Consider the following 27,418-nt stretch of genomic DNA (forward strand, 5'->3'; position numbering starts at 1 on the left):
GCAGAGAGAAGACGCTTGTGCACGCGAGAGAGCGAGAGAAACAATTGAGAGGGCGTGTACCTTCACGGTTCACTGCCGAGGTATCCGTGGTGAGCTGACGCGGCTTTCCGCCGATACATGCATGGATACTCTCACAGGGCAATCCCACCCCCATAACGCCCCCCCCATCCCCACCCCTCCCCTAAAGCACCGCTGCTTTTCACTAGAGAACGCGGGGGCGGGCAGCTCTGCAGAGGTCACATAGCGGTGCATCGAGCACACCAGGCACATAGACGTGTACATGCACAACAATGTGCCCCTCGAAACAGCTTTCCGGAGTCGTGCTTCGCTTTAGTTAACGTGCTTACTGACGCACGCGCACCCGAGAGACATGCAGACATGCACATGCGCACCTTTCTCGTTATGCCCTCTTCACGCCTCGCTGTCTGCCGCCGCCCTTGTGTGCGTTCGCGTGCTTGCTCGTGTGGGTCTCGTCTGTCTCGCCGAACTCGGACAGCAGCTCCTGTGCGGCCCGGTTGCTCTCCAAGAAGGCGTCGCCGCGGTGAGCGTACGTGATGGTGCTCACGTGATGCACGCGGTAGCCTCGCGCAAAGAGCTCCGCCAGCACACGTGCAATGTTGCGCGTGTCATCGATGCCGCTGTGCCGCCGCCCCTCAAAGGACATGCTCATCTTTTTCAGCATGTGCGTCAGCTTCGCCTGCCGGCACTTGAAGTGATCGCTGTAGCTGTGCCGGACGTTGATGTAGCGGTAACACACAGGCGGGAAGTCGACCCCGTCGCGCAGGACGCTGCACTGATGCATGAAGCGGCGCATGTCCCACGGCCCGTCCGTAGCCATGCATACCATGGCCTCTGCAGACGTGTTGGCCTTCGCCGCGTCTGTGTGCTCGTCATAGACGAAGCGGCGCTGCTCCGACTTGAGGTTGTGGGAGAGGCGGTTGGGGCCGTAGTGCCTCGCCCACATCCAGCAAAGTGGGTACACCTCAGTCTTCAGCCAGTCCTGGAACTGCGCGACGACTGTGGGCAGCGGGTCCGCCACATCCACCATCTCCTGCGTGATGCCCGTCAGCTCTGTGCAAAACGCCGTCAGTTTCGGATTGCGCAGCGGCCGGACATACCGATGGAATTCCGCCACAATGCGCAGAGTTGCCGTGTCCAGCACCACGACAGGAAACTCAATGATCTCGTGCGGGTAGTGAACACTGCCACTGGCGCAGGTGGCCTCGAAGTCGCACACAAGCACGTGGCTGAACGGCTGCGCGAGGAGGCGTTTGAACGGTGGGCGAGTCGGAATGCCGCTGGACGTGCCAAGAGGCGGTGCGGGGTTAGCCACTACCTCACCATCTTTGCCCTTCTCAAGGAGAGAACTCCCCCCTGCTTCACCACGGCGCTGCGGCACCTGCGTCGCCGTCGCCGTCGCGGCTCCGTTTTTACCTCCGCCGCTCGCGCACGCCCTCGTGGCCTTGCGCACCTGCGATTTGCGACAAGCACCGCCGTCGCCGTGGCTTCCCCCCAGGAGAATATTAAAGCGGCTGCCGCCGAGCGAGTAGAGGCTGTTTCTGCTGCGGTTGTGTGCGCCGTCCGGGGACGAGAGAGACAGCTGTGAGAGCGGAAACGCCGAGGTCGGCTGAGGCTCTGCGGCAGCCACGGTCCTAGAGGCTGGCGAAGAGGATGGCACCGCCTCTGCCTCCGCAGTCGTCGAGGCATGCGCCGCGTTAGTCAAGATGTCACCATCGCGAGGGCTGGACGAGCAGGAGGGGGCCTCGGGCTTCCTGCTAGACGTGGCAGAGCGTGTTGCGTCATCCAACACGTCGTCGCTGGAAGCCGCGCGAGGAGGAGGCAGTGAGGCGGTCTGCTTCTGAAGCTCCAGCTGGCGCAGCTCCTTGGCGAGAGAACGGATGCGCACCATGCACGGGAGAAGCCGACGCTGCGGTGGGGTCGAAACGAACTGAAAGAGAGCGGTATAGAAACGTTGTCGGATGGAGTTGGCCGGCCACGATACGCTCGTGCGTGCGTGCGCCGGCTCGTCTGTTGGCACGCCCTTTCCACAATCGGTTCAACGGCTGAGAGCAGCACTTCTCTTGGTCGGTCTGTCGATGCAATGCCGGACAGCAGAGAATGTCGTCACAGAGTATGGATAAGAGAGAGAATGAGCCACATGCGGCGCAGGAATGCCAAAAGGCAAAGGAGAAGACACAGAGAGAGAGAGAACGGGAGAGGTGGAGCATGGTTGGCGCACGGGGTGCCTCGTTGGATATGTGTCTCTGTGTCTGTGTGTGTGTGTGTGTGTGTGTGTGTGTGTGTGTGCATCCAGCCACAAGATGTGCGCTGGCAGACATCCGGGAAGAGCCTGCAACATTGCACGAAGTGCTGTCAAGAAGGTGGGAGGCGAGGAAGAGGAGGCCAGGGCGCCACAGGTGCAGCCGAGTGTCACCCGAGACGAGTGCAAGCACTGGATGCACACGTGGTATGGCGTTTGCATACCATACAGAAACCGAAACAGAGCTGCAGCCCAGATGTGGTGTCGATGTCTGTCGGTATCGAGTCCTCTCCCAACCTCACATCAGCCATGCGCCTGCGCGGGCGGATACCGCTACCACATCTGCGTCTTGTTTTCTCGCTTTGTTGTCAGATCTATTCAAGCGCGCTCGGAGATGCGCCCGCGAAAACACAGTGGCGCACACGCGTGCAAGCACGAGTTGCTCCCGTTGGGGGAAGGGAGGGGGGATGGGCCTACTGTGCGTGGGTGGGTGGGGGCGCGCGCGCAGGAGGAGGAGAGCAAAGAAGATATGCAATAGAGCAGATGGCGATCAAAATGAGAGTGAGCACAACTGTTCAAGCACAACACCAGGAGAGGCTCCATCAGCGGCATTAACGCCAACGTCAACGGTGACCACGTCATCTTGAACGGAGACCAACGACCTGGTGAGAAGGAAGAGGCAGTGTAAAAGACCGCAAACGACCACACAACGAAACAAAATGAGTGATGCCATGTATCCATCCATCACCCGCACACACACAGAGCCGCAAGCGCACACACACACACACGCACGCACGATCTTCGCTCTCCAGTCGCTCTAGGGAGCGGGAGGCCTAGCGAGAGTTGTCGTCGTCGCTCACGGGGTAGGGAGCAGAGATGGTTGTGGGTGACGCCTCGGACGATCGTGTGTGGCAGGATGTGGCGGGCGCCGTCGAGGGTGGTAGTAAGAGGGGTGTCGATCCGCTCCCGCTGTTCGCTCCGGTCAGCAGCAGTCCATTGAACGGCAGGCGGTTTATTGGCACCTCGCAGAAACTGCATCCATGGTGAAGGAGACCAATCACGATGGACGCGATGTTGCGCGCGTCGTCGAGCCCGCTATGCAGCCGCCCCTCAAAGGGCAGATGCATCACCTCCAGCATCGCCTTGATCTTCCCCTGCGAACACCGGAAGAAACAGGCAAAGGTCTGCTTCACGTCGATGAACTGGTAGAAGAGCGAGGGGAAGCGGATGCCTTGGCGTGAAACGCTGTGATAGTACATGAACTCGCGCAAGTCCATCGGGCCATCCGTCACGAACATGCAGCGGGCGTGTGGCGGCAGCGTGTGGGAGAGCCAGCGCTCAAACTGCCGGATGACCTCCTCCAGCGACGCCGCTGTGTCCACGTCCTCCTGCCGCATCCCGGTCAGCTTCTTGCAGAACGAGCTGAGCTCTCTCTTGTATCGCGGGCGCACAAATCGGTGAAACTCCGCCACGACACGCTGCAGTCGTGCATCGACGACCACCACCGGGAATTCGATGATCTCGTACAGGTAGTTGGGCGGCGGGTGCTCCTCGCAGGTGGCCTCGAAGTCCAGCACAAGCAGATACTCATACGGGCATGGCAAGGCGCCGAGCGGCGAGGAGTACGACATCAGCGGCGACACCGGCACGCTGCGCGCCCCACCAGCACCGCCGTTGAGCGAGAATGGCGGGACGCCCGGCACCAGCGAGGACGACATGAACGTGCCTGGGGTCGTTGCCGCGCTGGGAGGGCCGCCAGCAAAACGCGTGGCGCCTCTGTGCGATACGGAAGCGTAAAATGCGTTCGGTGCCGCACTGCGGCGCCGCAGCATCTCCTCGCGTGTCTCCAGGTGAAACGGCGCGCTGTTCGACGTGGACGCGTTGCCGCCGTGCGGGCTAGTGTTCATGAGCGATGCTGAGGGCTGATACGGCGCTGCTGCCTCAGACAACGGCGTCGAAGGAAAGTTGACAAGACCGGCCTCGCCTTCATCCTGTGTGCGAGACGCCGGCGGCGGCGTCGTGCCGCGATCCAGCATCATGGCAACGTGCTGCGACGGCGAGTACGTTGAGCTGCTCTCGGACAGCTGCTTCATCGAGGAGGAGGCTGCATCATTCGCGGTGGCAGCCGGGCTGTGTGCAACCGGAATCGGTGCTGCCGAAGCAAACAAGGCGCTTCGCTGCTTCTGCACACTGGGCGGGGTGCGGCTTTGGAAGGGGGGCGTGTTGTAGCTAAGCGTCGTCCCTGGCGACGCAGCAGATTTCACGCCGACAACACCGGTGACATTCGTGCCGGTGTGTGAGCTGGTCGTGGTCGGCGTGGGAGTAACGGCAGAAGAAGTACCAGCGGTGGATGTCCTCGGCATGCCGGCCCCGCCAGGCACAGAGCCAGCGGAGAAGGACGGGGTTGGTGGCGTCTCGTGATCAGCTGGTGCAGGGGTCACAGGAGCAAACGACCGTGCAGCCGCAGCGGCTGGTGCACCTAAGAGAGTTGCCGCGGGAGAAATGTGCAGCCCATCCGCCGACACTGCCGGCGACGCACTCGGCGCCACAGCAGCGCCCTCCTCGTACGCATGCAGGTACGGCGGCGTTGACACGCCGCGCCATTCCACGCCGAGCACCTCGTCCAGCGCACACGTCAGCTCGTGCTCGTTCCGAACAAGCCCGCGCAGCACTTCGAAGTGGGCACATACGCGATGCCAGCGCTCTTCTTCCGTGATCCCGAGGTCGTGTGAAGGATGTGCGGTGGCAATCGCCATGGGTGGTGCTGCCGAGCGACCGCCAGAGGTGGCGCCGGCCCCACCAGTACCTGCGCCGGGTGCAGCGGCCGCTGTGACCAGAGCGCTGGCGGCGCTCCGTGGCTTTGTATGAAAAGGTGCAGCGTCTGCGCCTCTTAAAAAGGACGCCGACCCACCTGCCACCTTGTCGAGGGTGTCCAGCGACGCGCATGAGAGCGCTATCTCACGCAGAACACTCAGTAGCTGCGGAATGGTGCCCGTGTCGGCCGGCACCAGCCCCAGCGGCTTAGGGGCGGATGGCTGCGCTGACGGCTTCTCGGTCGCTTTGGCAGCAGTGGCGGCGCCAGGGGACGCGCTGCGCTGGCCAGCACGAGCGCCGTTGCCTGGACTACCGGTGTGCGACGCTAGTCCCGAGAAAGAGATTGCTGTGCCAGACGTCGTGTCGGTGTGCGCCAGTGGCGTGCCAGGGGCCAACGCGCGCGTTGTCTTCGCTCGACCGTTCAGAACGGCCTCCAAGAAGGAGTGCGTGAACGTTGTAGGACCGCCTTTGCCCATCAATTGAGATGTGACGCTGGCGTCATGGTGCGCTGGCCTTTTCGGTCGCATAGTAGAACCACCCGTAGGCTGCGACTCCGCCACAGCTAGCGGAGTGGACAATGTCAGCGGCGTTGCCGCCTTGATCGCCGCGCAGCACTGCGCAATCTCAGTGGCCTCAGGGGGACACTCCATGAGTGCAGACATGAGCTCCACAGCCAAGGTGCGGGCGGCTTTGCAACGCTCGGAGATGGGCCTGCAATCTGAAGAAGAGCCTGTGGCGCCAATGCAGCGGTTTGCATGGGGTGCGCTGACATTTTTGTGGTGCCGTTTCACCGCCTTAGATTTGCTGAGGAGGGAGCTACTGCTGCCGCCAGAACTGGCATTAGCAGCGCCGCCACCGTTCTGCACGATGCCACCACCGCTGCCGCCGAAGGCAGCAGGTGTGGAGGTGGCGGTGGAGACTGGCGACGAGCCTGCTACCAGCGTCGGCAGCTCTGCAGGCGGCGCTGTGTCCTCGGCGACAACGTCCCGGGGCGAGGTGGAAGTGGCGTACGGTTGCGCTAACGGCCGCCGCAGCGGCGTGCCTGCGGCCTCGCCGGAAAAGGTAATGCAGGTGGGGCTCTTGTAGTGGTCCCGTGGTTCAGCCTGGCGCGCATCAGCAGCTTTTATGGAAGGCGAATCGCCTTCTCGATGTGCCGCCAGCGGTGCGGACGCCAAGCGAGCTGTGATGGGGGTGTGGCCAGCGGACATCTTCGAAGAGACAAGCGTTGGCTGCTCAGGTGTGTGTGCGCGGAAAGAGGAGTTGCATGGAGGCACTGACGCCTGCATCGGATGCGCGAGAGAGGAAGCCGTGTTCTCTCACCCTCTCTGCCGTCGCCACCACTACGTAAGAGGCTCTCCTGTGACGTTGTCAGTCCCTAGGCGGTGTCGATGCCTCTACCACTGTAGCAGCGCCGCGGTACAGACAAGCCGTACTCAGAAAAGAAGGAAAAAGGAGTGGATGATCGTGACGGCAAACTATCGACGCCGGAGTCAGAGAGAGAGAGACAGCATAAGGCGAACGACGCAATGCCCCCCAGCAAGCAACGCCTTCCCAAAACGCACACGCACACACCCACACACACACACACGCAGATGTACACGGATGCAGGTGAACTAGCACAAGACACCACCGCGCTTACGCACATAAACGCAAGGCAAGCCGGCGCAGACCAATGCAATGGGAGGAGCGCGAGAAGATGAACAACACACACACACACAAACAGCACGCAGGAGGAAGAATTATCAATGCCAAGATGTACACGTGCACACATACATATACATATATGTAGATGTATATGTATATATACGTACACAAATATATATATATATATATATATATACTTGTGTGTGTGTGTGTGTGTATGCCTCTACCTCTTTCTTGGTTGACGCGTGTGGAGGTGCGCGGGTGTTTGTGGAGGCCCCGTCACTTCTTGGAAGTCCGCGAAAAACGACACACACACACACCAAAACGAAAGGGGGGAACGGAGGAGTAAAACGAAAATAAAAGCAAAAGGCACAAAGTGGTGCAAGAGCAGAGTTGTGCACGCACGCACGCAGCAGATGATAAACGGGAAGATGAGCACGCTTTCAAGGCACGCGCACACTGACAGAAACAGAGAGAAGCCTTCGGCGCAACAGAAGAGGCCGGGGAAAGAATGCAACGAGTCGACGGCGGGCACACACACACATAGGCGCACCAACGTGAACGCACTCGCGAGCCTTCACAGCAATTCGTGGTCCGGGCGTAGCTGCTTCACTGACCGGCTCTTATGCCCTTGCTTCTCGGTGCTGGCTTGTTCGATGCGCACGTGTCTTCGCTTCGCCGTCTTTACACTGTACCTCGTGTATAGCTGATCCAAGCCTTGGACTCACCCAAAAACGCAAGCAAGGTCTGCAAGATTGTCTATCTCTCTCTCTCTCTGTGTGTGTGTGTGTGTGTGCTTGCAGCAGGGGAGTAGGGCGGGGCGTAAACAATGCGGCGGGCTGCAGTGGCTTCTGCCTGTCTGTTGGCGTATGTTCGCTTGTGAGTATGTGTAGATCCGTCGGTGGGTGCCTTGGTATTCCTTCAAGAGGCTGCGCCAGGAACCCAGCAACTACTGCGTGAAAAGGTGCGAGTGGAAGGCTAAGCGAGAGAGAGAAAGATGCAAGCCGTGATTGGGGTAGTGCGTTGCGCGTAACACGATGGAGCAGTGCAAGAAGAGCGGAGAAGAGATGCACAAGTGAAGGGGAGGGGGTAACAATGCTGCCTCTGCCTCTTTATGCCGGCCTCCTCATGTATTGTGACTCCTCCCATTCTCTCCACCTCGCTCAACACGCACACACGCACGCGCACACGTCTTAGGGCCACCTCTTGTCGTGTGCGTGGGCCGGTTGCCGATGCAATCACAATCCGCAAATCCTTCAAAAATCGCAGGGGGTGGACGAGAAAAGGGCACGGGAGGGAAAGTCGCGCAAAGGCTGCACAACACCTTCGAGAAGGCGACAGTCGTGTGCTTATGTTTGGTGACACCTGGGTGCGTCGTGACGCGCAGACAGACACCAGAGCAGAGGAAAACAAAAAGCCAGTGGCAACATGCCAAGTCCAAACAGAGCAAAACTGTACGAGCGACCCTCCGCCTCCGCCTCTCTCTCTCTTACGCCCTCCTCCCCGCCTGCTTCTCGCACGCGCGACGCGGAGCGCACACGTCTTGCCTTCAAGACGTCGCTGTGGCGCGAACTGGTTGGCAAATACGCGCATACACAACCGCCGTCCTTCTGCCTCTCCTGTGCCGCGGCTAAAGCCCGGTCGTCTAGGACACGACGTCTGTCCTCGGCGCGGGCCACGCGTCCACCCGGCTCTTCCTGTCCTGCCCCGCCCCTTCCCGGGACACGCGCTGCGCGATCGGCGCCGCACGAACCTGGCCGCGCCGCATGCCCTGATCCAAGCGGGTCGCATCCAGGGTACTGTTCGAGAGCGAAAGCAACCACGTCCGCCGTGCGGTCGGCAGGGGGCGGCCCAGGCGCATGTGCCGGGCACGCCCGGGGGGAGGAGGGGGGGAAGGAGCCAGCCAGCCCCAGGCCAGAGACTCCCGAGGACCCGCACCCCCCGCCCGCCCGCCACCCCAAGCCGCGGCATCCCACAACGTGGCGCGGAGGACCCCCCGCACCCGAGGCCGGAGCACCCGGCGGCGCGGCCCGGGGTGTCCTCGTCATGCCTCCGGCGTCTGCGCTGCATCGGCCCACCCGGCCGGACGTAGAGGACGCCGCCCGCTTCGCACACACGCCCTTTGGGGTTGACGGGCGCAAAGACGTTCGCGCCTTTTCCGCCCAGCCCTCCTCCGCCCCCCACCCCCGCACACCTGGCTGGGGCGCAATGCCCCACGCCAGCCGCGCACGACAGCGCCCGCATCCCGGCGTTTTCAGGGCATGTTTCCGGGCGACGTCGTTGTCGGGGGGTGGCCCTCAGCACCTTCCATGTCCGTCGACACCACCGGAGGCTAGGGCGTGTCTGGATGGCCTGTCTCTGCACGCGCCGCCACAGCCGGGACCCCGCTACGCGTCTGCGGCGGCAAGGGCCTTTTGCCCTCTCCCCTAGATCCGCCTGCCTTTCCCAGGCGTGGGTGTGCTGAGGTGGGAGGGCCGCGCGCAAGCATCTGCCCGAGCACGAAAAAGTCACGGCGCGTCGCCCTGAAAGGAACACGGGGGGCCAGCAGCGGCAGATGCCCGACGGGGGGAGCCCGTTCAGCGCGACCGCTGCCGACGAAAGATGCCGTGCGCGTGCGAAGCTCCAAAAGGGCCGGCGCTTGCACGCCCGCACGACGGCTGCCGAACCGCTGTGGCAACGCCGCGGCCCGGTGTATACACCTCCCGCGCCCGGTGCGCAGGCGTGCGGGCGGGTCATGCGGTGACGGAGTGAGAAGCCGGCGTATTCGCAATCAGCTAACGGTGTTTACGATTATCTGAGTTACAAGATTGAAAAACATCAACAGCAACGAGGCTAGTCCCCAGTACAGCCGTCCACACACATACGCGCACGTCGTGGGGTGCATCCGAAGACGCGCGTGAACGTCGCCACGATGGTGCTGTCGAGAAGCCGCTCCGTGTACCACGCTACACAGTTTGTGAAGCAGAAGTGCTGTAGCTGGTGAGGCTGTAGCTTTCAAAGGCGGACGCCAGCCACGCTGCGGCAGCGCGGTGCAGTTGTAGCACGTACGCTATTTCGGCCAGCAGGACTGCGAAGAGAAACAGCACTGCGAGGCGCCACTGTCGCTTCCGTTGCCGAGCTAACGCGCGGTCGTTGCGCCGCTTCAGCGCCACCACGTAGGCGTGGCTAAACTCCTTGGGGTGCTCGAGGCGATAAGCGCGGACGGCGTCGCGGTGACGCTGGCCAAACTTGAAGTAGTCGGCACCGTAGCACTGCTTCGCGATGTCCTCCACGACGTCGCGATCGACGTGTCCGCTACCCTCCTCACGTCGGTAGAGCGGTACACCGTCCAGGTGATAGTGGTACGCGTCATCTAGTGGAATGGCTATTACGAAGTCAAGCACGCAGCCGGCCTTCATCATCGCAACAGCAAGCCGCGCAATGTTGTATGCGTCGTCGAAGCCGTTGTGCGGCCTGCCGTCGAAGCGCAGGTTCATCTTGCGCAGCATGGCGTCTAGTTTGATCGGCACGCCGTGGTTCAGGCGGTGGGCAAAGGTGGTGCGGATATCGAGGTATTCGTAGAAGATGCTGGGAAAGCCTACATGATCGCGCAGGATGTGATGCTCGTGGATGAAGTTCTTGAAATCCCACGGGCCGTCGGCGGCGAAGATGGTCTTGGCGCCTCTGGGTATGGTCTCCCAGTACCATTTCTCGAAGAGCTGGATGGCCTCGGTAATGCTCGGGGCAGCGTCCACCACCTCCTGGGTGATGCCGGTGAGCTGGGTGCAGAAGGGAGTCAGCCTGGGGTTGCGCCAGGGCTTCACGAAGGTGTGAAAGGAGCGGGCTCGATCGACCTGGCCGGTGCGGACATTGATAAGAACACCAGGAATCTCGATGACCTCGTGGGGGTAGTTCCGATTGTTCTGCTCACACGTTGCCTCCACGTCCACCACAATGATGTAATCGAAGAGCTGTTGGTCTAACGGGTCCGTGTCATCGTAAGTGTGCTTCACTTTGTTCTGCTTGGCGGAGGTATGGGTGGACAAGTAGGAGTCGCCGCCACCGCTGCGGGTGACGAAGTATGTGTGTTGCCCCTTGGACGTGCTGTGGCGTTGATGCTGGTTCGCCTTTCGCTGCTTGTTCGCGGCCTCCTTGGCCTTCCCACGCTTGTTGTGGGGAGACATGATTCGCTGATAGCGGCAAGAACGGCGAAGCAGAGAAGGTCAAAGCAGGTTTCTGTGTTTGTGTGTGTGTGTGTGTGTGTGCACTGGCGATGGGGCTCTACGTCCAAGGGGATGAAGATACAGATCAGCAGGAGGCGGGGGATGGGGGAAGGATGTGGAGAGGGCTATGTCAAGCTCACAGGCGTGAACGCACGCATACCAGCACGTCTCTCAGACGCTGCACCATGGAGAGGACGAAACGAGGCGGATGCAAAGACTGGCGTGCAGATCCGTCAGCACGCTAGGTGTACACGATAAGAGGAGGAGGAAGGAAAAAGTGTTCCACCAGCGCGACCGTCACCACGAAGCCGCAACAGCACAACCATGCAAGCAGCAGCGTCGATGGCGCGACACGACCCCACATGACCAATACGTGAGAAAGCAGTGAAACCAACACAGGGAAAAAAGCAAAAAAAAAGAGGGAGACACACACACACAACGCGTCGCCTATGTACATCCCGCATACGACTACCAGCACACACACACACACAGATACAAGTAGTCATCCTAGCTGTGGCGCTGATCTGTCCAAATCAAAAACTCGATGGACGCTCCTACGGCGACCAGCTGCTGCGCTGATTTGATGCGCACTGCCTCGCCCGCCGTTGGCAACAGTGATTCCCCAAGGCTGAAGAGATGAGCCATCGCCGATGTGGCGGTGTCCATGGTGCGAGCGGGGCGGCGCCGTTGGAGGCCCTTGCGCTGGTGACCAAGATGGCAGCGACACCCTTCACCCTTCGGTCAGGCTCAGCGACGCGGCACCGTCCCTCTTCGCGGCGCCCAAGGCGTCAAGCCACGCACGCCACGAGAGCGCGTACTGTCGCGCGTACAGCACCCGCACCGCCTCCTGAACATCCTGGCGTGCCCGTAGGCAGCACTGGGTATGGTGATGCACCCACCGCTTTAGCTGCTCCGTCTCTGCGGAGGTGTACTGCTCCGCTGGCGCGGAGCAGCGCTGTGCCACCAGGTATCGCTCCGCTGATAAGACACTATGGTCCTTGCCACTCAGCTTCTCCTCCACGATGGTCGAGGCAAGCGCGACGAGGGCGAGGCTGGATTCGTACGCCACTATCACCCGGAGCACAGCCGCCGTCGGCACCACCATCATCAGCCTCTGCACATCGCACGCGCGCAGGTGGTAGTCGTGGGCGCCAATCGCCACAAGCAGCGGCACCGTGTAGGGTGAAGTCGACAGCGTCGGGCAGTGTTCCAGCAGCACACGCGTCGTCTCAGCATATCCGTTGGCGATGGCGTAGTAGAGCGCGGTGCAGCCGGCGTCATCCATGTACTCCACCTCGGCACCGGCCTCCAGCAGCTGTAACACTAACTCCACCGGGTCACTGTGCGGATTGTTGACGGCGCACAGCAGCGGGGTCCAGCAGAAGCTGTCGCTCACCAGCGGGTCCACTAGGGCGATGTTGATGACCGTGCCGCCGCCGCGGTGCAGCAGTGTGCGGACGTAGCGGGCATTGTTGCGGTAGCATGCGCGATGCAAGGCGGAAGCATTGCCCTCGGCGGCATCCTCGGGGTTTGCGGGGATGGCGGGCACCAAAGGGGCCGGCATCACGGAGCCGCCTCCCTCGCCCTGCAGAGGCAACAGCTGTGCTGGATGCGCCAACGCCGGCGGGAGTGGCACAGCGCAAGAAGTGCTTGGCGGCTGCCCACATGGCCGCTGAAAGATCTCCGCGAAGGCGGCACATGCGTCGGCGACCGAGTCGAACTCTTCGCGCGCCAGCCCCTTCACCATCCACGCACCAGTGGCGTGGGACAGGGTGTAGGAGACGGTGGCCAAGCGCTTGCGCGGTGCAGCCACTGCCTGGGCCGGCGATGTCATGATGCTGGTAGCAACGCCTCTGCCCGTCCTCTTCGTGGAGGTGGAGCGGGGAGCAGCTCCCGGGGCCGCCCGCAGGTGCCAATGAGGCCCGCGGGCTCGACGCAAGACGGCTACGCGCACTTCGCCGATCACATCGGTGAGACCCACAACATAGTCGCCAGCCATCGCGTCAGGCAGAGCGGCTAAGGAGAAGGCCAGGTAGGCAAACGGCTCCGACAAGTCCACTGCACCCAGCTCCAGTTCGCGGCGCAGGTTCGCCTCCAGAAGCTGCAGTGGTCCCCACACACTCAGCAACCGTTGCAGCGAGTAAAGTGAGATGACGCCGCAGTCCTTGAAGTTCAGCACCGACATGATAATCCTTTGCGTCCACGACGAGAACAATGGCAGGAAGGGAAGGAACTCCTCTGTCGTGCACGCGGCGCGGTTGCGTCCCACATGGACGTCCCAGGCGTTCCGCAGCACGTTGTCCTCCAGGTGCGTGTGTGCATCAAAGTGGGCAGGCACCTCGTCTGCCACCTTCACGTACCATCGGATGTGCGTGAAGTGCACGGCCAGGTCGGCGTTCACGCCAGCAACGGCGTCAGCGACGTGGAAGGGAAGAAGGTGCTGCCCGCTCACTGGGATAAGCTCTTGCGCATCAGCGACGGTGGCACCTGCAGCCGCGGTGGTGGTGATCGCCCGGTGTGCCTTTGGTTGCGCTGCAGAACCCATGGAAGACTCGTGTGCGGACGACTGCCGTGGTGAGGCACGGCAGGAGACTAACTCGATATCGCTGGCCGCCACATTCTTCCGGCACCTATTTCCTGCACTATAGATGCGCACGGCTTCGCGCGGTGAGTTGGCAACCGCACTAGAGGCGGCCATGCTACTCTCTGTTTTGAGTGCGCCACGATCCGGGTTGGAGGTATCGCGCTGAGTCTCCCATGTCTCGTAATCACGCAAGGCCCGCTCACCTCGCTCGAGAACACTGTGAAGGGCGCGTATCAGGCGGTCTAGAAGGACGCCCTGTCGCTGCAACTCGCCGCGGCCGAGTGCCAGCCGGTCACTAAGATCGAGTAGGTAGGTGTGGATCTCCCGCAGCGTGGGAAACACCGCTGGCAGGGAGAGGCCGAGATCGGTGCAGAGGATGTCTATGCGGACCGCCAGCACCAGCACATCAGCAATCGGTGTCCCTGACGCGATGATGCCGTTCGTAACGCTGTGAAGGTGCTGGCGACACTCCTCGCAGGCGGCACGGAACAGCTTAAACTCCCGAGTGCTTAGAGGCTCATCGTCATTCAGCTCCGTAGTGATGTGGCGCAGCGCGCTTACTGGAGGGCCGGCGCGGCCCGGCGCAGGGGCAAGGTCCGGGAACTGACGGGTGTCGGCATCAGACACGGCACGAGCCATGGCACGTAGTTCGGGCGGTATGTTGCACCGTCGCTGCTTGACCATCTTGATGGGCAAGAGAGAGAGAGAGAGAGGGCAACGCTTCAACGGGTCGGTCTCACCCTTGCGGGTGTGCGTGTTGGCGAGGGGGTGGGGAAGGAACCCGCACAAGCGGACTCACGGAGCACGGTTGGGCGAATGGATGGCAGGACAGGTTGGGGGAAGGGGGGAGAGGCAGGAAAACACCGACGAGAGAACATGAAAAGGAAGTGGAGGGAGCAGCATTCACCAGATGCGAGAGGCAGAGAAGCCTGAGGAAGCTCAGAGAGAAAGAACGCGCGTGCAGCAGGCCCAGGCACTACATGGCGGCACATCAGTGCTCCCTGTCCCTCCCCACACAAATACGTCAGCACAGGAGAAAAGCAAGCAGCGTCGCGCGACGACAAGCCGTGAGTCCAGTGGGCAGAAGGGAAGGGGAGAAACACACGACTCGGGTCTCCTTCGCCGTGTGCGCAAGACAACAAAAACCGCCCATCATGACCTGACGTAAGAAGTGTCGCTGTTTCGTGCTTTTCTGAGCATGGCGCACAGATGCCGTGCTTCAAGTAAATCATCATGGCCTCGCCTCTGAGAGGGAGGAAGGGGGGTCAGAGGCGCGTGTACCTCGCTACTTACATGCGTTCCACAGGATGCAACGGCACAGAATCATGGCAAAACAAAAGTGGGGAAGGGCACATGCAACGCTGTGCTTGGGTGGCTGCGTGCACCTTTCCATTGAAGAGTAGTGAACAGGGCGCCCAATGTGCCGCTTGCCGTCGTCGCCGTCTCTGGCACCTCCTCTGCCCCCCCCGTCGCCTTACGCCGCCCCCCTGCAGACTGGAGCGGCGCCGGCAATGTGGGAAGCGTGGGGAAAGAGAGGCAGAATATACAACAAAAAGGGGGCAGGCTGCGCATAAATCATGCATACAAGGCCGGCGCGGAGACACACACAAACACAGAGCGAGGGAGACATACGCACATGCCTTGCTGCTGGTAGCCGCACGTGTACACGGGGAGCGCGGCGGTGTCCTCCCCTCGTTTTCGTGCTGCTGCCTGTGCGCCCTTTACATCCGTAGCCGCCCTCGTGAAGGCAAAAGCGACACTAAACCAAAGCGGGAGAAAAGAGGGTGGAAGCGGAGGGCATGAGGAATGGGCAGGAACAGGCACGCACAGGAGTGTGCAAGTGTAGAGAGGGGGGGAGGGGGGCCGCACGCATCGGCACTTCGACAACGACCAATCACACTACCTCGGCACCCTCTAGCGAGGCACCGACTTACCACTCACCTTCCACGGGAGATCACCACGATTCTGCCGCCCACGCGGCACAGAGGTGGTCGAGGATGCGACAGGGATGTGCCGATGATGCCGCTCCCGCAGCTCCGCGACAGTCATATCTTCTTCCGGAAGACGCCGTTGCACGAGGCACACCTGAGGCAACGGCGCGAGTTGCATCCAATCCCACCTTGGGACGCTCGTGTACTTTGCTTGCTGGTCGGTCGGGGGCTTGCGGCGCGTGAGGGCTGACGAGGAGGTTGCCGTACGCTGCTCAGCAGCCCGCAGCGCCACCCTCTCGTTCGGCAGGGCCTCGACAGACCGAATCGCACGACGCACGGCGTCCGCCTCACGCGCAGCGGCGTCGCCGCATCGCCCCTTCCCGCCGACCACGATGACGTGATAGCCCATTTCCTGCCAGCGTGCTCTGTTCGCCTCGGTAACCGTCGCAGGCCGAATCCAGCCCCCTTCGTCTTCGTTGTCGTCCTCACGCACGTCTGCGTTCGGCAACGCCTCAGCGCCAATCGTCGAGGCGGCGTGGGCGGACGTTGTTCGTGGTAGTGCCTCGTCTTCCACCCTCATCCCTTCACTGCTGGTCATCGCTACCACTCGTGATGACACGGAAGGAGACTGGGTCGGGATGTGGCTGCCGCCTGTTGCCCCGTCCTTGCGCACAAGCCTTCCACCGGCGTCGAGTTGGGTCAAGAAGACGATGGCGTCCTGCTCGGCAGTCGTGCCAGCCGAACAATCCTCGAGGGCCCTCACCACCGTGGCCGAAGTTAGACCTGCACCTGTGATTGCCGGTGCATTGGGCGTGCGGCGCATCCGCGCCTCCACCGCCGACTGCGGCGCGAGGGGCAGCGGGCCCGGTTGGTGGCGACCGCGCCTGTCCACCACGTCATCCGGCAGCAGCGCCGCCGGAACGTACTGCGTCATACCTTGCCCCACCAGACGCTCGGCAGGCGGATCGGCGGCGAGGTGCTGCATCGCCTGCCATCGCCGCTTCAGAGCTTTCTGAAAAGCCTCATCGACGGCGTCGCATCTACGCCGCGATCGACGGCGCCGGGCCTCGATGATGGCGACCTGTCGCTCGCGAAGACGCAGATCCGCCATCTCGCGCTCCTCCAGCTCCCTCTCTCGCTGCAAGGAAGTGCAGTAGGACGGCCCGCTAGTGGCGGCCGCGTTCGAGGAGGAGGCGGCAGAGGTCAGCTGCTGCTTCCCCTCTAGGGAGGCTAGAAGGTCTTGGAAGTAGCTAATTTCACTCGGTAGTCGGTGCCAATCTTCGTCGTACTCCTTCGCCTTTACGCTCGTCTCCTCATAGCCGAAAGCAGAAGCTGCCACCGCAGCTTCCTCAATCGCCACATGTGGGGCCGCCATGGTGCCAGAAGCGGGTTGAAGGGCCGGCAACAGCGGAGATGGCGCTGATGTGGCGTGCATACCTCACGGCTCACTGCCTTGTAACGAAAGGCAAACGCGGCGCTGCTTACTGGTGTGCGCGAGTGGCAGGTAACGGCGCTGAGGGTGTATGAAGCAGTGGGGATGCAGTGATCTCTTCCCGTCAGCCTTGACTGGCGCTGTATTTGCCACACTGTATCCTGCGGCGCCGTCCACTTGCCTTTCGAGTAGCGGGGAGGGTGGCGAACAGAAACGGCTTGACGCCGACAGAGACAACTACAGAGGCGAGAATGGTGGCTGGAGACAACATACTTGATCGACGAGAGAGCAGGGAAGGGAAGAGTGCGAGAGAGAGAGAGAGAGAGATCATCATGACAACGCAGGACATGGCAGTGCCGGGGTCCTCCACACTCTGGAAGTCGTGGAGAGTGCGCCGGAGAGAAAACGTGAGGGTCGCTCGAGAGAGCGAAAGCCCGCTTCATGGTGTGGCAAAGGATTGTAGGCCGCGATTGAAACCACGGCAGCGGCAGTGCCGTTGAGGCATCATCGCCGCCATCACAGAAAGACGCACAAGCACCTGCTCACAGGAGAACCGCTACCTCTCTCGTCGGCAGAGGTGCGCAATGTGCTTGGTTAGCTTCTTCTGTTTTCGCCTCGCTTATCCACTTACGTGTCCATTCGCAGACATGTGAGTGGGGGTGGCAGCCGGGGATCAGACGTGGGTGGGAGGGGTGCTGCTATGCCCCATCGAAGCGCACTTCTCTGAGCTGCGAACGCCGTTCGACGGCACGCACACTTACGAAGAGACTCGCCCGTGCAGAAAAGGGGTGGGGGATGAGGTGCGCGGCACGGCGTCCATGCATACACAGAAGGGCGCCCACTCACGCCGACAGCCACCACCACAACGGTGGCAGCAGCACCAGCGGCACGAGCAGGCAGCCGTCTACTCGACCTCCGTCACGGCGTCGCTGCCACGCGTATCTCGTGCACGCAACACAGTGTTTCGGGCGAAGCTGATGCAGCGACTTTCCTGATCAGCAGTCGCAGGGATGCACCGATGGCTGCGATCAAGGCAGCCACGACGCACGCGGCGCTCGCGCAGCGGAGAAGACGGCGCGCCTTCGCCAATGAGCACAGTGCCAAAGGTCTGCGGTGCATCAACGCTGCTGAAGGTGACCTTCCATGACTCGAAGCTGAGCAGAGGGTATCGCCCGAGCTCCTCAGATGAGGGCCGGGGGGTGCCTCTGCCCAACTCGCTGCCACGCACGATGCAAGTCGCTCGTCCGTGCTGAAACGCCGCCTCGATGAGGGCTGCGGCGTCAGCAGAAAACGGGGCCCAGTAGAAGCCGTCGTAGTGCACCCAGCCAACATCCACCGCCGCTGCCGTTTCCGAGGACGGTGTGGCAGAAGCGGTGTTGTGCGTCTGATACCACCACTGGGGTGGCCCCACACAGCAGGGCTGCCCGCCCACGCGCGCAAACTCGCTCAGAACGCGGTCGCAGTGCAAGATGCGGTAGGCGAAGCCCTGATCGCGCAGCCAGCTCTGCCGTTTGTAGCTTGTGCTGACGTCTGCCGTATCCTGCGAGACAAGGGTGTAGAAGTAGGCGCATGTGTTATCGAGGGACGGCGGCTTTGGGCGCAGGATGCGGCCAAGGCGTTGCGCCTCCTGCCGACGCGACGCCCCGAGGCCAGAGACCTGGATCACGACAGATGCGCAGGGCAGGTCCAGCGCGACATCACCGACACGCGTCAAGATGATGGCGTTCACGCCATCGGAGTGCTGGAAGTACTGCAACAGGTTTGTCCGCTCCGCCTCGCTCGTCCGCTGATCCATGAAAGGCAGGTGGAGGTGATGTGCAAAGAAGCGCACGTCAGCGAGGTAATCGCAAAATATGATCACCTTGTCGGGCGGAGAGCGCTGCTGATGAAAGGCCAGAAGCGCCTGCGCACACCACAGCTTGTACGGGTTGCAGGAAGCGAGGCGCAGAGAGCGCGAGGTGAGGGGGCCATACGCGTCATGACCTCTGCCTCTCCCTCCACGGGCGCCGTTGTCCTCCCCATCGCTGTCCCCGTCCTCCCCGGCGTCCTCGTCGTCCTGAAAGACACTCTCGCGGCAACGCTTTCCATTGCCGCCGCAGCCGCCACGATGGTTGCGGCGTGCGTGTGCGCCGAGAAGAGCACGGGTGCGCTGAATACCGTAGTACTCTTGCAGGAACAGGGGCGGCATCGGGCACTGCACCTCGGCGCACTCGACGTTCGCCAGGAAGCCGGCGCGAGTCAGATCGAGCCAGTTAGCCTCATACAGCTTCGGCCCCACAAGGTGACGCAGGTCACCGATTTTGTCGTCCTCACGCAGCAGCGTTGCGCTCAGCCCCAGCACGCACTTGTACTTGATGGTGTTCAGCACATCCTGAAAGTGGTGCGCAAGGGCGGTGTGCACCTCGTCCAGAAGCAGCAGACCCCATGGCTGCGCAGTCATGACCTGCAGGATCGCCCGGGACTCTTCCGCAGCAGCGCCGTCCGCGCTACCTCGCTTTGCGACGACCATGCTGTAGGTGGTGATGAAAACCTTGCCCGGCCGCTGTTTCACCTTTGCAGTGCACACCGTCACCTCCTCCTCAGCCAGGTTCGTCCAGCGCAAAAACTCGCGCTGCCACTGGAAGACGGACATGTGGTTGATGCACATCACGATAGTGGTGGTTTGCATGGTGGCGGCGGCACCAATGCCAGTTAGCGTCTTGCCAGCCCCGCACGGGAGGACGATGACGCCTTGGTGCGCCTTCCGTCCTCGGCGGAACCTCTCGAGCGACGCCACCTGGTAGGGCCGCAGGCGAACGTGGCTTGCGAGGCTCAGGTTCGGCACATACAGGGTGTGGTCCTGCATGTAGTCATAGTAGCAGTCGGCACGGATGTCGAACTTTGAAAAGAGGCACTCCTTCACCTCTCGTAGCTTCCCGTCACGCACCTGGCACTTGTACAAAAACCGGCTGGCACTGGGCGTCGCTTCCGCCTTCTCATATTGGGTGCCGACACGCGGGGGTTCGTAGAGCAAGCGCAGCACGGCAGGCCGCCCGGCGTCCCGCGCCAGCCGTTCAGCATCGCCAATGCCCTTTGTGTTGCCCAGCGGGGTCCGATCAACGTCAGATACGATCCAGCGCTCGGCGCCGCAGATCACCACCGGCTCCAGGAACTCCTTCAAGGCCGGTAGTACGTGTTCCAAGTGCGCCCGCTCACGCGACTGAACAAAGTAGAACAGCTGTTGATCATCTCGCTCGGCAAGAGCACCGGTGGCAGCGCCGTTTCGCTCCTTCGATACTGTCGCCCTGGACGTGGCGGTGGTTGAGGCGAAGGAGGCACCACGGCTCGCCTCGAACTGGTGGAAGCGCCGCAGGCGCGGCTGCAGCACGATCTGCACGCGAGAAGCGTTCTCCTCCTCCTCCAGCATCTGCGCCAGCGACTCTGGAAGCGGTCGACGGACGTCAGCAGGCCGCACAACCGCAAGGGAGATGAGCGGCCGTGCTGCGATTGGCGCCCCTTGTTCAAGCTGAGAGCGTGTCGTGGGCGAGTGTGTAGGCGCTGCTGCAGATGCCGGCGTCGGCAACAAGGGACGGAAGAGCTGTAAGAGGCGGCTAGTTGGGCTGCCGGAAGGCGCCGCGGAGCGAGACGAGACTGTTTTCAAAGCCGAGGCAGCCGCGCCGCCCGCGGACAAACGGTCGCCCATCTCCTCCTCTTCCACCTTTTCCCGCTTTACGAGTGTCTCCAAGCTGTCGTTGCCCACGTGGTGGGCAGTGACAGCGGGTGATGGGGCGTCGTCGGCGCTTGTGCGGTTCAGCGAGGCGAGAATGGTGCCTGTCAGGTCGACGTCGCAGAGGCAGCGCGGCAGTGGTATGCGAGCATCAAACGACGAAGACGCGGTTGTAGTCGCCAACGCCTCCTGAGAAACCCGAGATCCATCTACCTCCGCGCTCTCAGTCGACTCGTCCAGCGCGGACGCCAGCCTCTCCAGTGCTGCGCAGCGCTCAAGGTCAACAGGCAGCTCCTGAGCCGCGTTCAGCCGGAAGTGTCGAAGAACATTCTCAATCATGGCAAGCGAGTACGTGCCCTCAGCGGTGGCCGAGGACAAGGAGGAGCTGTCCATGCGGTACTGTTCCATGTGCTGGGTCCTGCTGACTGGCTCGCAGCAGGAAATGAGGAAGTCGATGACATGGGCGTAGGCGGGGTGCGCCTTCTCCACAAATATGTTGCCCGAGTCACCGATGTTCATTGTGGCCGTGTGTGCGCCTCCGGATGGAAACGGGGAAGTGAGTGCCCGCCCACTGCACGGACACGCTCTGCCTAGTCTTCACCCCTTCCACGCCGTTGCTCACGGCGTAGCGCGAGATCGACACAAGGAAAAGGCGTGAGATGCGACGACGTGCAGAGGGGGCGGCAAGGCAGCAGACTCGCGTGCTTCTTCGCTTCGTTTCACACAAGGAGGGCGCCAGTGAGGAGACTCTAATGAAGTGCACACACCACGCGCACCCGCAGGCACTCACGACTGAAGGAGAGGAGTGGCAGCAAGCTGTCGCCAGTCTCCACCCCCCCCCCTGATGAAGTACTGGATGGCGGACACGTGAGCAGATCCGCGTGGGCGAGCGAGAGAGAGAGAGAGAGGGGGGCCGGGTGCGCAAACGGGAAGAAAAGAGTGGGGCAGTTCATGGGCGGGGAGGTGGTGAAGAAGGCCGTCAGACCAGAGCGGTCGAGAGCGCTAGGACAGCTGCAGGCATGCGCGTGTAGGCGGGGGTGTTGGGAAGGTGCCCCCATGAAAGGTCGTTTGCTGTGGCAGCATGGTGATCAAACACGCAGGAAGGGGTGGTGGGAGCTGTAGGGAGATGAGGAGAGATGATAGGCTAGCACATCGGTCGCGAAAGACGGACCGAGTCGCCCCCATCACAGACTCACCCCCTCTGCTGCACGCAGTGTCCACAAGGGCGAGGGGGAAGCAGAGGCGACGCAGGCCACGCTTGATGGACACACGCCCTCTCTCTGTATGTGTGTGTGTGTGTGTGTGTGTGTCCTCTAATCGTCTGCATCGACTTGCCGTCGGCCGCGACATCGCCGTCCACATCGCGCACGTGCGCGCGCACGAGCGACCCCCGGGTCGCCACCATTACAACAAAAGAGAAACCGAAACGGGATGCGCATCACGCCGCCGCACCCTTGCCGCGCTTCAAGACATCGGCCAGCGTCGGGAAGCTCTTCGCGCAGTCGTGTTCGCATGGCCCGATGTGGCACACGAGGTCGCAGAACTTGCCACAGCAGGGCAGGTTCTTGCCGCACTTCCGTCCACACGAGATCTCCTTCTTGTAGCATGGCATGTGGAACGGCATCGGCTTCTGGTGCGACGCGCACGGCTTCTCTTCCAGCACAACACACTTGGGACACTCAGCCTCGATGTGGCACGGGTGGTTTGGCGGGTGCCCACACGGACGCGGGATGCTGCAGGGATGGTTGCACTGCGGCGGCCGCATCCCGCATGGCACCGGCGGGTCCACCCATGTCTTCCGGCATCGGCAGTAGAGGCGCTCGTACGAGACGTGGGCGCATGGGGGGCACTTACCCTGATGGCAGAGTCGCCCGCACTGATGCACACCACACGCCAGCTTTCGAATGCATATCTGCAGGCATGTGTGCTCCGCGTCGGTACAGCACGTCATGGTGCAGCGATGCTTGTGGCAGGACAACATGTGACGGCATACTTGATTGCACTTGGGAGGCACCGACACAGGCAGTGAGTCGGTTGGCAATCCACACTGCACGCGCGCCGCCTCCCACTCAGACTCCGGCAGGTACTGGCAGAAGCAGGGGGAGGATACGTGGCGGCTGCCACACGCGCATGGCACCGTCACCGTCTCCTTGCACGGTGCGCACGGCGTTTCGTCGTGACACGTCAGCCAGCACAGGTGACCGCACGGCAGTGGCAGCTCGCACGGGAGCCCACATGACGGTACAGGGTCCATGCACGACGTTCGCTCCACCTGCACCCGCGTTTTGCCACACGGGCAGAACTTCTGGCGCTGCGGAGTGCGGTAGCACTTCTCGCACAAGCCGGGGTGGCACAGCATGCCGCACACGTGTTGGTCGCAATCGCGCTTCTTTTCGCAGTGGTGCGCGCAACGGAAACCGCTGACGCTCGCGCCGGCACCCGCGTCACCTGCAGCGCGGTCGTCCGCAGCTGCTGTCGCAGCAGCACCGGCGAAGGCAGGCGGAGCAGCCCCGCACCGCCGCGTGCGCACCGTAGCCCCGCAGTAACACTTCTCCGTAACCATCACCGTGCACACTGGGCAGACACCTTCGTGGCACGGCGCCTTGCAGCGATGCTCCCCGCAGTCCAGCAGCTTCCCGCAGGCCTCGTCGCACTCGTACCCGTGAATGCTGCTCGAGCAACCCACCGTCTTGGAATGCTTGCCACACCAGCATGCCTGCTCGCGAACACGCGTGCAGGCTGGGCACGGCCCGGGATGGCACAGCAACGTGCACCGGTGAGGACAGCAGGGGTCTGCCTGGCGCCGCTCGCACGGTTGGCCGCAGCTACCGGGCACGAGCATCGCGTCCGCGGGCGGCTTCGCCGTCTTGCCGCAATAGCACTGGTAGACAGCCAGGCTATCCTTATCCTTGAAGGACTGGCAAAGAGGGCAGCGGAAGCGTTCCAGCTCCCCGCGGACGGCGACGCCCGACGTGGACTGCAGCTGACGATCACGCGCTTTCATTTGGCTGTCCGCCCAGAAGCGGATGCATGGCAGGTGAAAGACGCCATAGCAGCAGGAGCAGGCCCAAAGCTCCTGTCGGTGACCGACAGGCTCGGAGCAGACAACGCACTCGTACCGGCCGGCGAGAAGGTCCTCGGAGAGCTCGCGCGTGAGCTGCGGGGAGGCAGACATGGAGCGTGAGCTGAGGCCGAGAGAAAAAGATGGAGAGGACAAGGGCTGCGGTCCACTCAGAGATGAACGCGTCTCTGTGTTAGGGCGTGGTGGTAGGGAGTACACACACACACACACACACCGCGCCCACTTGTGTGCTGCACCGACGTGAATGCTGCGCGTCCTCACGTGCGGAGCGAAACAGAGAGGGTAGAGACGAGATAAAGGAAAAAAAGAAGTCGCGCACGGAGTGGACCCGAGGGTTGAGCCCGGCGTGGACGGAAAGAAAAAGAAGACTAAGAGTGAGGAAAACGTTGTCAAGCTGCGCCAGGGACAGGTGAAGAGAGGAGCGCAAGGATTTCGGGCGAGAAAACGCGCGTGATGACAATGATCACGCAGACGAACAGCCCCATGACATGTCGAGACAGAAACACTTGCTGAAGGTGCCCCTGGACGTTTCAAGGGAGGGCGCGGTCGACTTGAGTCTACTGGACTTGCCAGCCAGACGCCGACAGTAAGATGAAGGGCTCTCCTATTGTTGTCTGTGGAAGGCGGGGGATGGGACGGTGGCACCTCTTAAAGCGGGCGAAGCGAGAGTCGCTTGCATTACATGAGAGATGTCGGATGCAGACGCGCACATGAAGAACACACCAGGCAGAAGCTCCTCTCCCTTTCCCAGCCCAAACGGCGGCAGCTCGCTTGTGAAATGGGGTCCATATAGTGCCCTTGCCACGCCACCTGGCCCAGCCGCAAGACGCCTGTAACGGCGACGGCTGCACAAGACCACTTCCCTCGCTGCACCTTCGCTTTCCCTCCGGCAAGCAGTGATGGGTGTCATCACTGCTTGCGCTCGCTCACTCTGACGGTTTCCGCGCTGTCTGTCTGTTCTCCTCCTCCCCCCACCCTTGTATGCTGGGAAAAGGGACTCTCCGTCTCTGAGTACACACTGGGTGTATGCGAGGGTCGGTGTACGCGACTGCACCTTATTACGCGAATCCGCGTGCGCAGGTGCTGAGCATGCAACCATGCGTTGCGATCTTCGCTCCATCCCTCACCCGCCCACGACCAACGCAGTACCTTAGACAATCTGGGAGCCTGTTAGGCGGCATCCAGTGGTGAGGGGCGAGGGCACAAACACGTCACATCACTTAGCAACAAGAGCATCGCATCCGTTCTGTGTTAAGCGCGCGTGCGCAACCAAACGGCGGCCTGCATGCCACCACTACCAGCCCCCGCCGCCCTCTTCCGTTGGCACTGTCACTACCAGGGCAACAACGCGGCGTATTAGAGGAGCTGCGCGACAACTTCGACGATCTCCACCGCATCTGCCTTCCTGAAGTTAACCATGCGCACGCTCCGCGCGGCGGCCTCGACCATACCGATACCTCCTCCTCCACAGCGCAGTGGCGGTCTTTGAAACCGCCGCCAGGCTCTCATGACTTCGGACGGTCTTCAAAGAAGTCGCGAGCGACGAAGAAGCGCAACGCCTGCAGCAGCACCCCCTGCTCATCTATCCTCGCCTCCTCTGTGAGTCGCTCGTAAAGCGTCGGCGGCGGAGGCGGGCGGCGGGCGGGGTCGCGGCGGTGCGGCTGCGCGTGCCTCGCTGCCGCGACGGGGGCCATCATGCGAGTCACCTCCCTCGGCGCATCAGCCGGCGGCGCTGCAGACTGCGGCACCGGTGGCATGTCTTCGCTGCGTTGATCGTTCGAGGCATCGGCCGCTGCTGTTGCGGGGCCCTCCGACGGTGGTGTGGCGGTAGCACTCGCTTCCTCTTGAGGCGCGACAGGCGCCGCCCCGCGGTGTTCGCTGGACAAGGGGTGCGTTGGCGCACCGTCGTGCTCCTGCTCAGCTACGGCTTGCTCAACACCGCTGTCGCTTGGCGCCGTGGTCTCTACCACCGCTTGCTGCGGAGCATTACCGGACCCCGGCTGCTCTGACCCATTGTTGTCTTTGTCCGCCTTCTCACGATGCGACTTGTCGCCCTTCTCCAACGCAGACAGCCTTGCCTCGCCCCACACAACATGCCGATCATACGTCTTGTCGCCTTTCGTCGGGCAGTCGGACACCCAGTGATCACCCTTGATGCCGCAGCGGTGGCAGACGTAAAACTGCGGAACATCCTTTGCAGCAGCGTAGCGCTCGCGTACGAGCTGCACGCGCTGCCGCGGGGTAAGGGTACCGTTGGGCCCAAGAGGGATTATCTTCGTGGGATGTGCTCGCGCGGCGTGGACACCCGACGAAGCCGGCGAGGGAGACGACTGCTTTGCCAAAGGTACGGCAGTCACCGCGGGACCGACAGCATCGGTGCGCTGGGCCCCTGTCGGTGACCCTCGTGAAGACGCGTTAGAGGCCTGGATCGGTGCAGCCGTGGGGTCGGACTCCTGGTAGGATGGGACGGACGGCGGCTGAATGAAGCGAGCTTGCCCGCCCTCCGCGTCGCTTGCGGGAGATGGCGCCGGCGGCTGCAGAGGTTCGCGCGGGTTTCGGTGGGGGGAGCGCCTCTGGCGGTGCTCAGACGACGAGCGCGACGACCGGCGCGATGACCGGGACGACGACGCAGATGCAGACGACGCTGCCGATGGAGAATGTGACCCGGCCGGCAGTTCGCCGCGTATAATCACAGACGCCTCCGTGCGAGGACGCTTGCGAATAACAATACCGTGCTGCTGCATCCACCGTCGCCGCTCATCGGGCAGCACAACGCCTCGCGCTGCCTTGTAGTAGAGCTCCTCTACCTTCATCTTTACGGCGTCCTGCGTGGGGAAGCGGCGCTTGCGCTGCTCGAGGTAGGCGTTCGTGTCCACCAGGTTTGGCGCATCGGGGCGGTTGTGCAGCAGCTCCATGTGCTCCTCCATCCGCCAAGGCTTGCCCTTGCGGCAGGTGAAACGGCATCCGGCAACAGTGCAGTACATATGCGTCTCCATGTGTGCCTCGTACTTCTCCTGCGTGGCAAACTCTCGCTGACAGGCGTCGCAGTACAGGGCGTCATCCTTTCGGGCTGCTGGAGCGGCGCTGGTGTGGGGAAAGCGCTGCGCATGCGTGTGTGGCGCGTTCGATGGAGGAGGGCGACCCGTGGCGTCGCCGAGATGCCCCGATGCGGGGCGGGACGGCAGCGTCAGCGCGCGACTGCGATCGTTGCCGCCTTCCTCGCCGAGGACGTTGACAGGGGTACCGAGGAGCGGGTTGGGTGCTAGCTTGCACCACTCCCTGACTGTCCCGTACGCGCACCGCCACCCCTCCATGGCGGTGGGGAGGCCAATCACGAGCTTGTCGTAGGGGTGAATGGCATTTTCCAGCTCACGGTGCGAAGGGCGAGGCACTCGATGGCGCGGTGGCATCTGCGGGCACAAGGAGCGTGGTGAGTGTCTTGCTGCGTCTCTTAGGCTTAGCAAATTAAGTTGTGTTGGCCACCGCGATGGCTCGCTCACACGTTCTGTGGGGAACGAGGGAGACCGCAAAAGACGCAGATACACGGATGGGCGATAAAGTGAAGGCCTCGCTCGCGGGTGGCGACTTTCCCAGTCTCTGCACTCACTCAGCTGAGGGGAGGGAGGGGGGGCTATCGCAAGGCAGATGCCCTTATAGAAATATATGTACACATATATATGCACGTATATATGTATATATATATATGTGTGTGCGTGTGGTGGGAGCGAAGAAATCGGTGCGGAGATGAAACTGCAGAAGAGGA

General features: G+C 62.2%; 9 protein-coding genes across 9 annotated transcripts; all 9 read right to left on the bottom strand.

Annotated features, from left to right (window-relative positions):
* Positions 1–400: 400 nt before the first annotated feature.
* On the bottom strand, positions 401–1,909 carry LMJF_29_0540 (conserved hypothetical protein; the record flags this gene model as incomplete). Its single annotated transcript, XM_003722079.1, has 1 exon — positions 401–1,909. One exon carries the CDS (start codon positions 1,907–1,909, stop codon positions 401–403), a length of 1,509 nt encoding a protein of 502 aa, XP_003722127.1.
* A 1,184-nt stretch (positions 1,910–3,093) lies between these two features.
* Positions 3,094–5,736, bottom strand: LMJF_29_0550 (conserved hypothetical protein; the record flags this gene model as incomplete). Its single annotated transcript, XM_003722080.1, has 1 exon — positions 3,094–5,736. The coding sequence occupies one exon, from the start codon at positions 5,734–5,736 to the stop codon at positions 3,094–3,096; it is 2,643 nt and encodes an 880-aa protein (XP_003722128.1).
* Positions 5,737–7,696: 1,960 nt separating this feature from the next.
* Positions 7,697–9,454, bottom strand: LMJF_29_0555 (hypothetical protein; the record flags this gene model as incomplete). Its single annotated transcript, XM_003722081.1, has 1 exon — positions 7,697–9,454. One exon carries the CDS (start codon positions 9,452–9,454, stop codon positions 7,697–7,699), a length of 1,758 nt encoding a protein of 585 aa, XP_003722129.1.
* Positions 9,455–9,663: 209 nt separating this feature from the next.
* On the bottom strand, positions 9,664–10,881 carry LMJF_29_0560 (conserved hypothetical protein; the record flags this gene model as incomplete). Its single annotated transcript, XM_003722082.1, has 1 exon — positions 9,664–10,881. The coding sequence occupies one exon, from the start codon at positions 10,879–10,881 to the stop codon at positions 9,664–9,666; it is 1,218 nt and encodes a 405-aa protein (XP_003722130.1).
* Positions 10,882–11,650: 769 nt separating this feature from the next.
* On the bottom strand, positions 11,651–14,188 carry LMJF_29_0570 (conserved hypothetical protein; the record flags this gene model as incomplete). Its single annotated transcript, XM_003722083.1, has 1 exon — positions 11,651–14,188. One exon carries the CDS (start codon positions 14,186–14,188, stop codon positions 11,651–11,653), a length of 2,538 nt encoding a protein of 845 aa, XP_003722131.1.
* A 1,230-nt stretch (positions 14,189–15,418) lies between these two features.
* LMJF_29_0580 (conserved hypothetical protein) lies at positions 15,419–16,870 on the bottom strand (the record flags this gene model as incomplete). The annotated part of the gene is made up of 1 exon (XM_003722084.1): positions 15,419–16,870. The coding sequence occupies one exon, from the start codon at positions 16,868–16,870 to the stop codon at positions 15,419–15,421; it is 1,452 nt and encodes a 483-aa protein (XP_003722132.1).
* A 901-nt stretch (positions 16,871–17,771) lies between these two features.
* Positions 17,772–21,092, bottom strand: LMJF_29_0590 (putative DNA repair helicase; the record flags this gene model as incomplete). Its single annotated transcript, XM_003722085.1, has 1 exon — positions 17,772–21,092. One exon carries the CDS (start codon positions 21,090–21,092, stop codon positions 17,772–17,774), a length of 3,321 nt encoding a protein of 1,106 aa, XP_003722133.1.
* Positions 21,093–22,011: 919 nt separating this feature from the next.
* Positions 22,012–23,748, bottom strand: LMJF_29_0600 (conserved hypothetical protein; the record flags this gene model as incomplete). Its single annotated transcript, XM_003722086.1, has 1 exon — positions 22,012–23,748. The coding sequence occupies one exon, from the start codon at positions 23,746–23,748 to the stop codon at positions 22,012–22,014; it is 1,737 nt and encodes a 578-aa protein (XP_003722134.1).
* A 1,412-nt stretch (positions 23,749–25,160) lies between these two features.
* LMJF_29_0610 (conserved hypothetical protein) lies at positions 25,161–27,065 on the bottom strand (the record flags this gene model as incomplete). Its single annotated transcript, XM_003722087.1, has 1 exon — positions 25,161–27,065. The coding sequence occupies one exon, from the start codon at positions 27,063–27,065 to the stop codon at positions 25,161–25,163; it is 1,905 nt and encodes a 634-aa protein (XP_003722135.1).
* Positions 27,066–27,418: the final 353 nt, after the last annotated feature.

The sequence above is a fragment of the Leishmania major genome, chromosome 29, assembly GCF_000002725.2.
Source record: "Leishmania major strain Friedlin complete genome, chromosome 29".
Lineage (NCBI taxonomy): Eukaryota > Euglenozoa > Kinetoplastea > Trypanosomatida > Trypanosomatidae > Leishmania > Leishmania major.